Below are 15,955 nucleotides of genomic sequence, written 5' to 3'. Positions count from 1 at the left end.
TAAAGTGCTTTAGTTGGAACTTTAATTGAGATAATGAAAAAAATTGGTAGGCTCGTTGCTTCAATTGAGATAATAAAAAATTATTTCATCTTTTTAACTGAAATTTTAGGTGGTACTCTAAGAGAGTGAAAAAAATAATTCCTAAAATAAAAATTGAGGGAAATACATAACCACTGCTTTCCTAGATTTTGATTTTGGTCTACAATTATAAGTTTCATACCTGTTATTTGGAATCATCTCTCGGATAAAGGGATAAAATGGGTAAAAAAAACAAAAAAATGATAACCATTCAAGTCATGATTTATCTAGTTCCCTATGGCACACAACTCACAGAATTTTAAACTAAGAATTAGGATGATGAAGTCTTCTTAATTGAAAGTTGTTTTCAAGCAGTAAATTCTGTCACCTATGCATACATGTCAAACTCAAAAGACAAGATTAGTCTAGGACACATATATATATCACATGCAGTTGTCACAAAGTTAGGCATGAATGGTAGGAATTAGAGTGAGTAAAAAGGCTAGCTCTTCGTTTTATATATTCCTAAAGAGGTATGGAGTCATTTGTGGAAGATTAAAACTTTGCCAAAAAGTCTGCAGTTCTTGTGAAGGAGAGGCTTTCCAGGAGGAATTGCAGTAGAACTGAGCTCTTTTTTTGTCCTCGTGGGTGAAGTGTGTATGGTTTGGTTGCAGGTTATCTCTGAGATTTGATGAAAATGACATGGTAAGACGAACATCTAGCAAACAATTAGGTTTGATGGCTAGAGAGGTTCTTCTTCTTATCACTAGTATATAAGCTAATTGGGAGCTATATATGATCATAAATATAAGTCTTTTATTAATTTTATTTCTCACAATTATAATTTTTTCTCAAACTAATTTATTTAACTTATAAATTGATATATATAATTTAATGTTATATATTACTATATCTGGTCCTTAATATATAAGATCCAATTGATTAATTTAGAGAGATTAAGAAAGTTATTAAATTACTTAATTATAGCATATATTATACGATATCTTTATAATATTTGCATGTATCTTTAGATTATATGTCAATTTATAAGTGAGACAAATTAGTTTGGAGAAAAACGATAAATATAAATACTTTAAAGTAATTTAGTAACTTTCCTAATATCTCCAAATTAGTTAATTTGATCTTATATTAAGAACCGGAGGTCATAGTATTTAAAGGATATCATGTCATATTTATTATAATTAACAAAATTTGTTTGATTTTCTTTAAGCTATCAAAATTAATTAAGTAACTTTTACATATATATATATATATATATATGTATATAAAGGATCAAAGATAGTACTTTCTTTGAATAACGGTTCTATATTGCAAATATTTATGTGTGCGTTTTTTTTTTTTTGGGGGATGTAAATATTTATGTGTGTGTGTGTGTGTGTGTGTGTGTTGTTTATGTAAATATTTGGTCAACAAATATACAACGATTGAGGAGGAGTAATGGGGAGAAGACAAAAATATGGAGCATTGCCATGTGTCCGTACAAGTTCATCATCTTATCCTAATTTCTCTGAGCGTAACACCTATTTGAGATTGTGCTTATCATCTTTGTTCTGTGCCACACATCCCGTTCACGAGGATTGCTTTTTGGCTCCCTTGTAACTCAAATTAACTAGGGAGAATTGCAATTAAATTTTTTTAAAAAAATTATAAAATAAATTTTAAAAGTTATTATTGTCAACTTTAGAATTTATTATTATAGATTGTTGAGATTGTTATTAGGACTTTTTTAAAAAAAAATTTTGGGACTTGATTATAATTCTCCTAATTAATTAGGAGGCTTTTTAAAATTAAATATTCTCTTCATGCTAAATATAAAAATTAGTTGGGAGGTTTAATTTAGTCTTTAAAATAGCAATATACTTTGTCCCCTTATACTAATATTTTTTCCATTGATTTTATATATAAAAGGGGATCTTTATTGGAACGGGTTAATAATAAAAAAAATATTTTTAAAAAAACCAATATATATTTATTATAAATAATTAACTTAACTAATTTTTTAATATTTATAAAATAATTATATAGCTCCAATATTTAGGAGCACAAAAGCTTCCTCAACAACAACAATAATTAAAGACAACTCGTTCAAAAGCAGACCAACGTGAACCAGCAAAGATATTTAGGCCCAATCCACCGTATTCGATCCCACGCATATATACTGGAAAAATAATAAATTTTCAGTGTAGGATACTCCAAGAATCTTTACATAAAAGAAACAAATATTTAGACTGACATATATACCAGTGTTTTATTGTTCAAAAGGGTCCCAAATGCCAAACTTATGGGAGCCTTTTTATGGCCAAACACTCCGTTATATGTGAATTATAAGAGTAGGTACTAATTACCTGAGATTATAAGCACTGTGCAGGACTTATGACTTTTCACTTATAAGAAAGTTCTCATATGATTAAGTTACAAGGTCATTGGCTCATAATTTTCGTGCTAGTGATATACAAGTCATCTTAATTAATTGCCCACATTCTTTGTGTTATTGTGCGTATATCTTACAAAAACATCCCCATCATATTCTTTATCATCATCATCATTTAGTTATTATAAGAGCATTGATTTATTAAAACGATACTAAAATTTTCAGCTAGAGACAAAGGTCCCATTTAGTATGAAGTATTGAAAATGAAAAATAAAGATTAAGAAAATCTATTTAAAAAATATCTAGCATAATAAATTGCTTATTACTTAGGATTAAGCAATCTCAATAATATTCCTTTTTCATTCTTAATGTTTCATAACAAACGAGAACGTAGATAACGTTGTGCTATTTTTATACCTAATTGCTAGGTTGGCTTTATCCAAATTTCTCGAATCCAAATAGTAGGGCTAGGTTTTGTGCCCCTATTTTCCCTTAAGGTATGTTTGGCTCAATGAGAGGAAGGGGAGGGGAGGGATTTTAATGGAGGGAAGGGGAGGGGAGGGGAGTGGAAGGATTTTAATATTATCTTGTTTGGATTTATAAAAAAAGAGGGGAGGGGAGGGAAAAATATTTTAATATGAACAATTTTGCTCTTATTTTATTTAAGGCGTGGGCATAATAGTCACAACATGACAAAATATAGACATAATGGTCACAACATGACAAAATATAGGCATAATGGTCATAATATGACAAAATATTACCCTTTCCCTCCAAATCCTCCCAATTTTGGAGGGGAGGTTGAAGAGGGGAGGGGAGGGGAAATTTTAAAAAAATTTCCCTCCCCTCTTAAAATTTGTGTGTTGCCAAATAAGGGAAAATGATTAAAATCCCTTCCCTCTCTTCCAAATCCCTCATACCAAACACACCAGGATACATGCATGCATGTTATAAGCCTAAAATGTAGGCGTCAGTGCTTCTGCTGTTAGAATTTAGAACATCCTTACTGATTCGCACGATTTATGTACGTCACCCGGAGACATGTATCATGGGACATGTGACCAACTTGGGCCTGTTCTATATTGCTATTTTCATACCTTAAGTTCGAAAATGAGTTGGACGATCTTGCGCGTACTTTCAACCTTTCATTACTGTTTCGATTGGTTTGTGGTCCAAAATAATTGAGGGTGAACTATTGTCAAAAAAAGTGTAGGAAAAATCCCAAAAGATAACTGTTAAATTTTAAAATTCTAAAATTAAAAATTATTATAAAAATATGTTGTTATTTGTTTTTTGAGTAGAGTTATTTTCTTTACGCAACAAATACTAATTTGAAATTTTAAAATTTAACAGTCATTTTTTTTACTTTCCCAAAAAATAATAATTGACAGACGATATTTACTGGCCATTTTTAAATGCAAACTAGTCAAACACCTATTTATATTTAAAACCCTAAATAGATTTTAAACACAAACCATGATGATTTGAACTGAAACTTTTTTTTTAAAAGAATTAATTTCCCCAAAATATATTCTTCAAAAGTCCAAACACTACTCGGCCTAATGTGAGTTCAAGATAATGGGTTGTTTGATTGAAATAATTTTCTAGCTCATGTATAAATAACAAAACCATGCAGACCCATATCACACAGCCTAAGCCAACACATAGAAAGAGATAAGAGGTTCATAAACACACACACACACACACACACACACAGAGATCAATGGCTGCTTCGATATCTGAAGCTAAACCCCATGCAGTGGTGGTTCCATACCCAGCTCAAGGGCACTTAAACCCAATGACGAAGCTGGCCAATATTCTTCATTCCAGAGGCTTCCATATCACGTTCGTCAACTCTGAGTTCAACCACAAGCGCTTGCTCCGAACCGGAGGTCCCCACAGCCTCGGCGCCCTCCCGGACTTCCGCTACGAGACCATCCCCGACGGCCTTCCTCCCTCCGACGCCGACGCCACGCAACACATCCCTTCTCTCTGCCATTCCATCTCTCTCACTTGCTTCGACCCTTTCCTCAAACTTCTGGCTCGCCTTCAGCGTTCTGCTTCCGCCGGCCATGTCCCTCCGGTGACCTGCGTCATTGTCGATGGGATGATGACCTTTGGCGTGAAAGCCGCCAACCTTTTGGAGATTCCAACTGTCTGGTTTTGGACTGCAAGTGCTTGTGGTCTTGTGGGGTATGCTCAGTATCGCTATCTTGTAGATCATGGTCTTGTTCCGCTCAAAGGTATCCTTTGTCGTTTTTTCCCACTTTCTGACGCATGTTGAATCTATAAAACCTTTTAGCTATGTCCAGTCCTTAATTTAAATACTAGAGTTAGTTTAACATTCAGTTCAGTTATAAATATAAGACTCAAATTTATTTTATCTCTCGTACTTATTCATCCTTTTATAAGATAGTCCTTACAGTAGTTGCACATGTTAAAGGTTTCATCAAATTGTGATTTTAACTAATATACATGATTAGCAAGGATATTTTAGAAAAAATAATATCTACTTATTAAAAATAAATAAGTTATCTAATTTTCTTAATTTATTCAAATTAATTAACCAACTCCTATATTAGTAACCAGAGGAGGCAGTATATGTATAACGTTGACGTCCCACAACTACTGCCACATATATATAGACCTTCAATGTTTGAGACTTCATAACTTCGTCGCATTCTATTTGACACCACGAGTAGTGACACAGTCATTTTTAAGGAAAAGCATCTAAAAGAAAGCATTGAAATCGTAATTTCAGGATAACACGAGAAAATTTGTCGAAATTTCACGTGTAAGCCTGAAATTGTGACAGCACACTATGTTATGTATATATGTTAATTAATGTTGACCATATAGCGAGATATTAAAAACATACTATCCATCATTCAAGCTGTCAAGAAACGGTGTTGGTAACTTTATGCAGGTGATGATTATCTGACAAATGGATTCCTGGAAACCAAAGTGGATTGGATCCCAGGAATCAGCAACCTTAGACTAAGGGACATCCCAAGCTTCATGCGAACCACCGATCCAGATGACATCATGCTCAATTACTTCATCGGAGAGATCGAAGCAGCTCAGAGAGCATCCATGATCATCATTAACACCTTCGACGAATTCGAGCAAAACTCTCTCCACTATCTCTCTTCCATCTTCTTTCCTCCCATCTTTACCACCGGCCCTCTCTCTCTCCTCCTGCATCAAACCCCTCACAGTGACAGGCTTTCCTCCATTATTGGCTCCAACCTCTGGAAAGAAGACAACACTCATCGCTATCTCCATTGGCTTGATTCCCATGAGCCCAACTCCGTCTTGTACGTCAACTACGGCAGCATCACCACCATGACCTCCGACCAGTTCGACGAGTTTGCGTGGGGGCTCGCAGCCAGCAAGTGCCATTTCTTGTGGGTGGTCCGACCCGACCTCGTCGTTGAGGGTGGCGGGTCAGTGATTTTATCCGCTGAGTTTAAGGCTGAAATTGAAGGAAGAGGGCTCATGGTAAGCTGGTGCTCGCAGGAGCAGGTTCTGAACCACGAGGCGGTAGGAGGGTTTTCTGATGCATGCCGGTTGGAACTCGACGTTGGAGAGTGTGTGCGCCGGCAAGCCGTCGGTGTGCTGGCCGTTTTTCGCTGAGCAACAGACGAACTATCGGTATGCGTGTGTGGAGTGGGGGATAGGGGTGGAGGTGGGGCCGGTGGTGAACAGGGAGGAGGTGAGGATGATGGTGGTAGAGGTGATGGAGGGGTCATCGGAGAAGGGGAAAGAAATGAAGGAGAAGGCTTTGGGGTGGAAGAGGAAGGCGGAGGAGGCCGCCAGACCCGGCGGTTCTTCTTATCAGAATCTGGAGAAGTTCATTGATAATATGCTCAAGAGTTTGAAACCTACTTGTTAAGGGATTGTTTGTCTGTTCTTAAATTTCTTGGCAATTCCAGGGAGGTTATATTAATAAGGGCACTTTGCTGAGTGCAGTCGGTTCTTTGTTGTTACTTATAATCAGTGTTCTACTTATTATCATATCACTTATGCCTCGTTTGGTGGCAAGGAATTGGAAGGAGAGAAGTGGAAGTGGAAGTGGAATCAACCTTTTTGTTTGTTTGGTGTGCTGGAACTCAATTCTCTGGGAACTCACTTCCACCAAAAATGCTGGAACCGACTTCCACCCTATGACCCATGGAACTCATCCAGTTATATGGAAGTGAATTTTTTCAGACCATCATATCCTCAATTTTATAATTTATTGACAAGTTTGCCCTTAACATTATAACCCTCCTTTCTTCCTAAACCATTCGACAACCTCCTCCTTTAGCAACCTCCGGCGACGACAAACGTCCATGAGAAGCAGTGATAATGATGAAGAAGCATAGCTGAAGACACCGCCGACTTCAGATCTAAAGGTAGAAGGCGACGACGGCTTCATCTGAGATTAGGAGGCAGCAAATTCATCATATAGTTGGAGGCGACAACTTCAGATCTATGAAGCATTGGAGTTGTAATCATTTTCCGCCATCGTCCTTGTCTCCCAGCCTTTCCCTCACGGCGGTGATGGCTTCAGATTTCTCAGATCTGAAGCCGTGAGGGAGACTTGCGAGTTGCAACCATCTTCTGCTGTCGTCCTCGTGAGGGAGAGGTTGTGCAGACTCGCGATCATCCAATTTGATTCAGACTCGCGACCATGAAGCCATGAAAAAGAGATTGTGATTTGCCCAAAACTCTCCGTCCTCGTCGTCTTCCTCTTCTCTATTTTATGGCGATGCCTCTGAGGCTCTGCTTCTGAATCTTTTTTTTTTTTTTTGAATTGCTATTGATTATTGATGGCTGATAGTTGTTAAAAATGGAGGATGATGGTTGTGTTTGTGGTGGCCGGTGGTTATGGTGGATTGCTACGGTGGCTGGTGGCTGACGGCATGACTGAGAATTTGGACTGGGGGGAGGTTTCTTTTTTTTCCAGTCAAGGGCATATAGGTCTTTTCACATTATAAATGGATATTTTTATTACAAATTATATCTCACTTCCATTGGCATACCAAACATACTTTAGAATTCACCTCCACTTCCACTTCTACCTCCACTTCCACTTCTACTTCCACTTCCACTTCCATCAAAAACTCTTCTATCATACCAAACGAGGGGTTATGCTTCTGTAGCTGCTAGCTCTCTCCACCTTCACTAAGTTTTTTTTTTTGAATATGCATGGGTTGGGCCTGGCCCATTTATGTGTCTAAAGGCCCATGATTGAGCATATGGACGTAGCTATTAGACCTCGAGTAACTTGATTTACCTGTTACTGTTACGTACACTGGAGAAGGACACCTCCATTTTTTTTTAAAGAATGAAATTCTACAGGGCTATGTTAACCCAAAAAATAAATAATCTCACGCATCACCAACTATAATTACAAGTTAGAGACGCTAAAAGATGTTTAAAATGTTAACAGCCCATCCAATGCGGTTGGATTGTCCTCTAATAAAGTGATCGATCTTGGCTAAACCCAATCCCTTTTTGTCATATATGATTATATTCACTTTTAATACATGATAATATCTCGAATAAGATTGCTTATAATAAAAAAATACATATTCCTAGCTAAAAATATATATATATGATATTTCTAAAAATGCCTTGATTGGTTTTGAAATAGTAAGTAACGAAGATTTTTCCCAATTGGCCAAGGGAGCGAAACTCCAAAAAAGTACTTTTATCATTAATTAATCTTATGAAAATGTGATTCGTTTTTAATTTTTGAAAAAAAAATCATAAAAAAAAGGTTTTGAAAATTGAAAAAGTATAAATAGGAACCTATTACAATATTAGTATATGAATTTTGATAATAATCGATAAACAAATGATAATAATTTTTGTGAACGAGTCTCTGTATATAATTTTTCAATTTTTAATGTTTTTTTTAATGATTTTCTCTTTAATTGTACCCTAATGATTAACTATATAGCAAAGAGGAGGTCCCAAAACATATTATTTATGTAGCTCATAGCATATTAAAAGGCATGAGGGTATAAACTATAAAGATATAGTTGGAAAGAATTAGTTGACATTTTTTCTTTTTTTGCCGTAGAAAAAAATTAGTTAACATTACTTCTTTTTTTTTTAAAAAAAAAACCAAAGGAATTCGTTAACATTACTAGATGACCTACACTTTGAATCGAATAATTTTTTTTTTATATATTCAGAAACGTCTCAGAATATATAACAAGAAAATACAACTAAACATTGAGATGTACTCACACTTAAACTTCTCAATTATATACAAACATTTTAAATCAAACATTACTTCTAAAAGATGTTGCATATATCCAGGGCACAATGTGATGAGTTCCACATTGACATGCTGGATGAGATGTTTATAAGACAACTGTGAGAAATTCCCCAAAAGGAATGAACTCACCGTGTTAGTTTTTCTAGCCTTTTTCATAAGACCTTTTAGCTAAATTATATGACTTAAAAAAACAGTTAAAATTAGTTAAAAGTATTAAATATGTAACAATCAATTTTTTTTTTAAGTATATCCTTATTTAATAAAGAGACAAATGAAAGAGAGAAATAATAGTAGTAAGATAAAAGAGAATGTCGTATATGAGAAAAAGATGCTAAGAGAGAACAGAAAATTAATTATAAGCAAAATTAATAAATAGCATTTAATGTTCAAATATTCCTAAATAGAATCTTATATTAAAAAAAATACCAAACCAATTTAAAATTTGAGATCTTGTAAAAATCACTGAAATATTTAACCACTTTTATACATATATCAAAAGTCAAGCTCATCATGCATGACCCAAAATTCATTACTAGTTTCTTTCACAAGAAAAGTAAGTTTTGGAGGTCCAAAATTAATTGAGTTCACGACAAAAATATTCTAAAATTATATACTCCTCCGGTCCTTAATACCGGACTCAATTTTTGAGTTGGTTTTAGTCCTAAATATAAGACCCGTTTCTCATATTTATTAATTTTCTCTAAATTACCTTTATAGATACTTCCTCAACCATAATCAAGTAAAATTAAGAAAGATGATCATAGTGTTTTGAGAAAAATGTGTCGTTTTTCTTATAATTAACTAACTTAACTAACTTCCTTAGTCTAATCAAATTAGTTAAATAGATCTTATATTAAGGAATAGAGGAGTACCCAAAAAAAAGAGATCTCGAGCATTGCCACGTTTCAGAAACGAGTTCGTCACTTGATCCAAAACGAGTTCATAATCTGTTCTGCACCTCTCATTCCGGTGCATCAGGATTTGATTCGCTTAGTTTCCTCACACACAGGGAAGCATTTATGTCGATGTTTGTCGTCATATTCAGATACAAGATAGTAACCATATTTTTCTCCAAAGGACAATCATTCCCAAGATATTTAAATTGTTGCTTATCCGCCGTAAATGCAGAACCACTAAATATAATTGATATATTTTATACTTCTTTTAAATTTGTGTCAAGCTTGTTTCTTTCTATATATGGAGATATTTGTTTCGCAAGCTGAAGAAATAGAGAATACACAGATGGGTTCCAACCAAGAGAGCAAGAAGCCTCATGCTGTGTTGATTCCTTATCCAGCTCAAGGCCATATCAATCCAATGCTCAAACTAGCAAACTCCTTCTTTTCGAGGTTTCTTCATAACCTTCGTCAACACTGAGTTCAACCATAAACGCTTGCTCAAGTCAAGGGGTCTCAAAGTTCTTGATGGGCTCCCAGATTTTCGATTTGAAACCATCCCAGATGGTCTTCCTCCTCCTGCTAATGATAATGTTACTCAAGACATACCCTCTTTTTGTGAGTCTACCACTAAGAACTGCCTACTCCCCTTCCAGAACCTTCTTGCTCGCCTCAATGATTCTGCCTCCCAAGAGCTTATTCCCCAAGTCACTTGCTTGGTTTCTGATTGTCTCATGACTTTCACTGTGGAAGCTGCTGAAGCATTTGGTCTCCCTGTTGTTCTACTTTGCCCTGCAAGTACTTACTCATTCTTGGCTGCTGTGCACTATAGGAATCTAGTCGAAAGAGGCCTTGTACCACTCAAAGGTATTATCCTACTATTAATTTCTTCATGAAATATATGTTTTAATCTTCGATCTGCTTCATCCTTGAAGGTCTCAATATATGATTTAGTGATTTGACGTGCAGACGAGAGTTATCTGACAAATGGATACTTGGAGAAAGAAATAGATTGGATTCCAGGTATGAGAAATATCAAACTAAAGGAACTTCCCAGTTTTGTGAGGACAACGGATCCAAATGATTTGATGGTGAACTTTATCATTAAAGAGATGGAAAGAGCTCAGAGAGCATCAGCCATTTGTTTCAACACATTCAATGAGCTTGAAGGTGAGGCAGCGAAAGCCCTTTCCTCCATTTTCCCAAATCCTCTTTATACAGTAGGTCCTTTCCCTTTATTGATAAACGAAAGTCCACAACACAACCCATTGCCATCTCTAGATCTTAGTCTTTGGAAAGAAGACACTCAATGCCTTGATTGGCTAGAAACCAAGGAACCTAGGTCTGTGGTTTATGTGAATTTTGGAAGCATCACAATTATGTCCCCAGAACAACTGTATGAGTTTGCTTGGGGTTTAGCCAATAGCAAGAAACCCTTCTTGTGGATCATAAGACCTGACCTTGTGAATGGTGGCTCAGTGATTCTATCTTCTGAGTTTTTGAGTGAAACCAAAGAAAGAGGCTTCATAGCAAACTGGTGTGAACAAGAAAAAGTGTTGAACCACTCGTCCATTGGAGGCTTCTTGACACATTGTGGGTGGAACTCTATGACTGAGAGTATTTGTGCAGGAGTTCCTATGGCGTGTTGGCCTTTCTTTGCAGATCAACAAACCAATTGTAGGTATGCATGCAAAGAGTGGGGAATAGGGGTTGAGATTGACAATAATGTGAAGAGAGAAGAAGTGGAGAAGCTTGTGAATGAGTTGATGGAGGGAGAGAAGGGGAAGAAGATGAGACAAAAATGTTTAAAGTGGAAGAAAATTGCAGAAGAGAACACACAACCTGGCGGTTCTTCATTCATCAACTTGGAGAAAGTGATCAAGGATGTGCTACTACAACAAAAAAAATTAGATACCCATGTTCAGATTTATCCAATATAAATCGTATCAATGGTGAAATTTGCTTGTAATAAATGATGATAAAAACTTATTTCTTCAATATAACAATTATTGGATTATATATTCCATAACTGCAGTTGAAATGGTTTTGTTCAAGTAAAGATCTGTTTAGATATTTATATTTGACTGTAACTGTGGTGTTGATTTTCTTTTTTTTTCGACTAAAGTGACGACGTTGTTCTTTCTTGTTTCATGCTTCAATTATTTGAGCTGCTTTTAAACAAATTATACCTAAAACAAAAAAATCAGGTGGCGGCATCGCCGACGGTGATATACGGCCAGCGGTGGTTGAGACAAGGAGAAAATTTTTCTAATTTTTTTAAATTAAAAAATATAAAACAAAAACAAGAAAACATCGAAAAATTCTTTTTATTTTTAATTTTTTAAAACATATTATTTTTTTAAACAACCACAAAATCTTACCGAGCAAGTTCTTTTATTGATAAAAATATATTTTCAGAACAAGAAATTAAACAAACCCGCAAATTTCAAATTCTTTTTTTTATTCTCCCTATTAAAATCCTAAGCAATTGGAAAATGACATTTCAGCTTTCTTGTCTTGATTTTGAATTTTATATTTATTAATGGATATCAATTGTAAGTTTCATGGTGCAATGAATCTGGCATTTGGTCTTCGTCCCTTTCCACGCGTAAACAAAGCCAAATTCATTCCAAACCCATCCATTTCTTCACATAAGAACAAAAATAGTATCCAAACTCAGCATTCGGTCAGAGCTCATCACCACCTTCAACATCGTGCGCTCATAGTTATCATAAAAACTATATTATCCAAACTCTAATGTTTGTAGACATTAAAGATTTAAAATTTTTAATCTCCAATTTTTAAATAATAAAACCATTTTTAATTTTTTAATTATAATGTTATCTTTATTTTAAATTATATATTTATTAAAATAAAAATTATTTTAAAAAAATTAAATTAAATCTGTACTGTCCAAAATTAATTTGGATAATCTATAAGATGTTTAGATGAGTCTAAAGTTTATTTTGTCAACATCCGGTATGTGTGCTGTACAGTTTTTTCTACATTTTCTTCACATTCTCTCACATACAACACTCGTAAGTTTTCTCTTTTAAAAAAAATAAAAACCCCCTCATCATGGAATACAAAGAATAATACGAAATTGCACCAAATATTCAAGATCCAGAATCCATAGTCAATATTATCCCACTACTTCTAATACTTAATATAAAGTTAATTGACTAATTTGAGTACATTAAGAAAGTTTATTAGATTAGTTATTTGTAATAAATATATGTTATCTCTTCTCAAATATCTTTACTAATTATGTGTATTAGCTAAAACTGCCATTTGATAACACCATTAGTATACGCAAGTGTACTTTAAAAAAAAAAGATAAATATGAGGGACAAGATGAATTGAAGTTTTATGTTTAGAATCAAATTAAATGTCTAATTAGCTCTTATATTAAAGATAATAGGTAGAATTAATTTATCAGTCAAAGGCCATCGCTTCTACAAATGATTTTTCTTTGACGTTTCATTTGCGGGTAACCTAATTGACTAATCTCTAGCGCACTATTATCCATTTCGGCTCAAGTTGGACTTTTCCACCATTGTCGACAATGTTTGTGGTGTCTGCGCATCATTATGCTTTATAAAACCTCATACACCTGTTGCCTAATCCCTATAACCCGAGCTTCAGATTCAACATTGAGAGAAAGAGAGAGAGAGAGAGAGAGAGAGAGAGATTTGAAATACAGCAATGGGTTCTATTGCAGGAGGAGGATCAAAACCACATGCTGTGTTGACTCCATTTCCAGCTCAAGGCCACATCATCTCAGTGCTGAAACTAGCAAAGCTTCTTCATCTTCGAGGCTTTTTCATAACCTTCGTCAACACTGAGTTCAACCATAAACGCTTGCTTAGATCAAAAGGCATCAAAATCCTTGACGCACTCCCAGATTTTCAATTTGAAACCATCCCAGACGGTCTTCCTCCCCCTGCAGATGATAATGCCACTCAAGACATAGCCTCTCTTTGTGACTCTATCAGAAAGAACTTCTCCCTTCCCTTCCAGAACCTTCTTACTAGACTCCATCGCTCCGCCTCTAATGGCTTCATTCCCCCGGTCACTTGCTTGGTTTCTGATGGCTGCATGGTCTTCACTGTTGAAGCTACTCAAGCTCTTCAACTCCCCATCATTCTCTATTGGCCTGCTAGTACTTATTCATACCTGGCCCTTGCTCACTTTCGAAAGCTAGCTGAAAGAGGCCTTATACCTCTTAAAGGTATCATTATACTCTTATTGTGCTATATCAGAGTAACTATTCTTCATGTCATAGTGTTTGGTTCAATGTTCTGTATGTCTCATAATTCAAGGGATATGATAATTTTTTTTATTTGAATGTGCAGATGAGAGTTATCTGACAAATGGGTACCTGGAGAAAGAAATAGATTGGATTCCAGGTATGAGAAATATCAAGCTAAAGGATCTGCCTTCCTTTGTGAGAACAACAGACCCAAATGATTTAATCTTGGACTTTCTCAATGAAATGATGGAAAAATCTCACAAAGCCCATGCCATTTGTTTCAACACATTTGATGAGCTTGAAGGTGAGGCAGTGAAAGCTCTTTCCTCCATTTACCAACCTCCTCTTTACTCAATAGGCCCTCTCCCTTCTTTTTTGAATCAAACTCCACATAATAACAACCAATTGGCGTCTCTAAATTTTAGTCTTTGGAAAGAAGAGACTCAATGCATTGATTGGCTACAACACAAAGAACCTAGATCTGTGATTTACGTGAATTTTGGAAGCATCACAGTTATGTCCCCAGAACAACTGTATGAGTTTGCTTGGGGTTTAGCCAATAGCAAGAAACCCTTCTTGTGGATTATAAGACCTGACCTTGTGAATGGTGGCTCAGTAATTTTATCTTCTGAGTTTTTGAGTGAGACTAAAGAAAGAGGCTTCGTAGCAAACTGGTGTGAACAAGAAAAAGTGTTGAACCATTCATCCATTGGAGGCTTCTTGACACATTGTGGGTGGAACTCCATGACTGAGAGTATTTGTGCAGGAGTTCCTATGGCGTGTTGGCCTTTCTTTGGAGATCAACAAACCAACTGTAGGTATGCATGCAAAGAGTGGGGAATAGGGGTTGAGATTGACAATAACGTGAAGAGAGAAGAAGTGGAGAAGCTTGTGAATGAGTTGATGGAAGGAGAGAAGGGGAAGAAGATGAGACAAAAATGTTTAGAGTGGAAGAAAATTGCAGAAGAGAACACACAACCTGGCGGTTTTTCATTCGTCAACTTGGAGAAAGTGATCAAGGATGTGCTACATCAAGGAAGTTAATTAGAAATTTAGAATAATCCTATTTCCACTTTGGTTATGAAGTTTTTCTGTCAGACATAATACACCTTAGTTGGTAGCAGATTTAGAATACACACACACAAGCGTATGGCCATGTTTCTGTTTCATCTTTTGATTTAGATCAACAGACAAATTTTAATTCCCATCAACAACCTTGGTTGTTATTGGTCTTCAAGTGTCATTTCCCTATTAAATTGGTCAAGAGGGATGGCTGACGTATAGACAAAGCATCTATTTAAATAGGGAAACTGATAATGAAAGATAAAGGAATATAATAACATTATAGAGGAAGAATAAGTTTAAACAACTAAGAAAATGGATGGAAACTCCCTAAAGTGGTTTACACAAACACACGGACCATTTCTAAATTTGTAAAGCTTAATGGTGAAATATTGAACTTCAATTATATAAGATGTTTTTTAGTTTGTTGCAGTATGAAATATTATATTTTTCATATATACTCTATATAATTATAAAAGATATTTAAGAGTTATCGACTCTATAGAAAACTGTGCAATATGAAGAGTAGTACAAGAGAGAGTAGAAAATATGATGGTGCAATGTTCTCTGTAAAAATTGGATAACTAATTTATAAATACTAAAAAAAATTAGCTAAGTTAGTTATTATTAAAAAAAATGTGTATTGGTTTAATTTCTTAAACTATCATATTTAATCATATGCATTAGAATTATTCTATGGTGTAAATCTCTTTAATTTATGTAATCGATAGGAGTACTTTGAAAAAAAATTACAAATTTGGGAGCAAAATAGATTGTGATATTATATTTAGAACTAAAACAAACCTTAAATTTATCTAGTTCTTATATTTAAGATTGAACATAATAAAAGTTAATGTAATTAATTAAGGGAAAATTTGAAAACTACTCAAGTTTTATAACAATTTTACTTTTGCTAGCTTTTAATTATTTACATTTTAAATACATTTGAATCAGTTGAAAATAACTCATATATATTTTGAATGGGAGGAAGTAAATTCTAAAAGTTTATTGGTGAGGAGAACTTGATCAATTTTATACACAGAAAATATTGATATTTGTAA

General features: G+C 34.8%; 1 protein-coding gene and 2 pseudogenes across 1 annotated transcript; all 3 read left to right on the top strand.

Annotated features, from left to right (window-relative positions):
• Positions 1-4,133: 4,133 nt before the first annotated feature.
• LOC114745903 (7-deoxyloganetin glucosyltransferase-like) lies at positions 4,134-6,612 on the top strand (annotated as a pseudogene).
• On the top strand, positions 6,251-15,069 carry LOC114745873 (7-deoxyloganetin glucosyltransferase-like). Its single transcript, XM_028934050.1, has 3 exons — positions 6,251-6,262; positions 13,255-13,811; positions 13,936-15,069. The coding sequence occupies exons 2-3, from the start codon at positions 13,286-13,288 to the stop codon at positions 14,874-14,876; spliced, it is 1,467 nt and encodes a 488-aa protein (XP_028789883.1). The 5' UTR covers positions 6,251-6,262; positions 13,255-13,285; the 3' UTR covers positions 14,877-15,069.
• Positions 9,927-11,635, top strand: LOC114745841 (7-deoxyloganetin glucosyltransferase-like; annotated as a pseudogene).
• Positions 15,070-15,955: the final 886 nt, after the last annotated feature.

The sequence above is a fragment of the Neltuma alba genome, unplaced genomic scaffold (genome assembly GCF_004799145.2).
Source record: "Neltuma alba isolate B1F8T4 unplaced genomic scaffold, ASM479914v2 tig00000791_pilon, whole genome shotgun sequence".
Taxonomy (NCBI): Eukaryota; Viridiplantae; Streptophyta; class Magnoliopsida; order Fabales; family Fabaceae; genus Neltuma; species Neltuma alba.
Note: the sequence above shows the minus strand (reverse complement) of the source record. Positions and strands in the feature narration are given on the sequence as shown.

What these genes read in the sequence shown, in the direction of transcription:
- LOC114745873 (XM_028934050.1), top strand. Translation starts at nt 13,286, where the DNA reads ATGGGTTCTATTGCAGGAGGAGGATCAAAACCACATGCTGTGTTGACT. An exon ending in AGGCCTTATACCTCTTAAAG is followed by an intron (nt 13,812 to 13,935) that starts GTATCATTATAC and finishes TTGAATGTGCAG; the next exon opens with ATGAGAGTTATCTGACAAAT.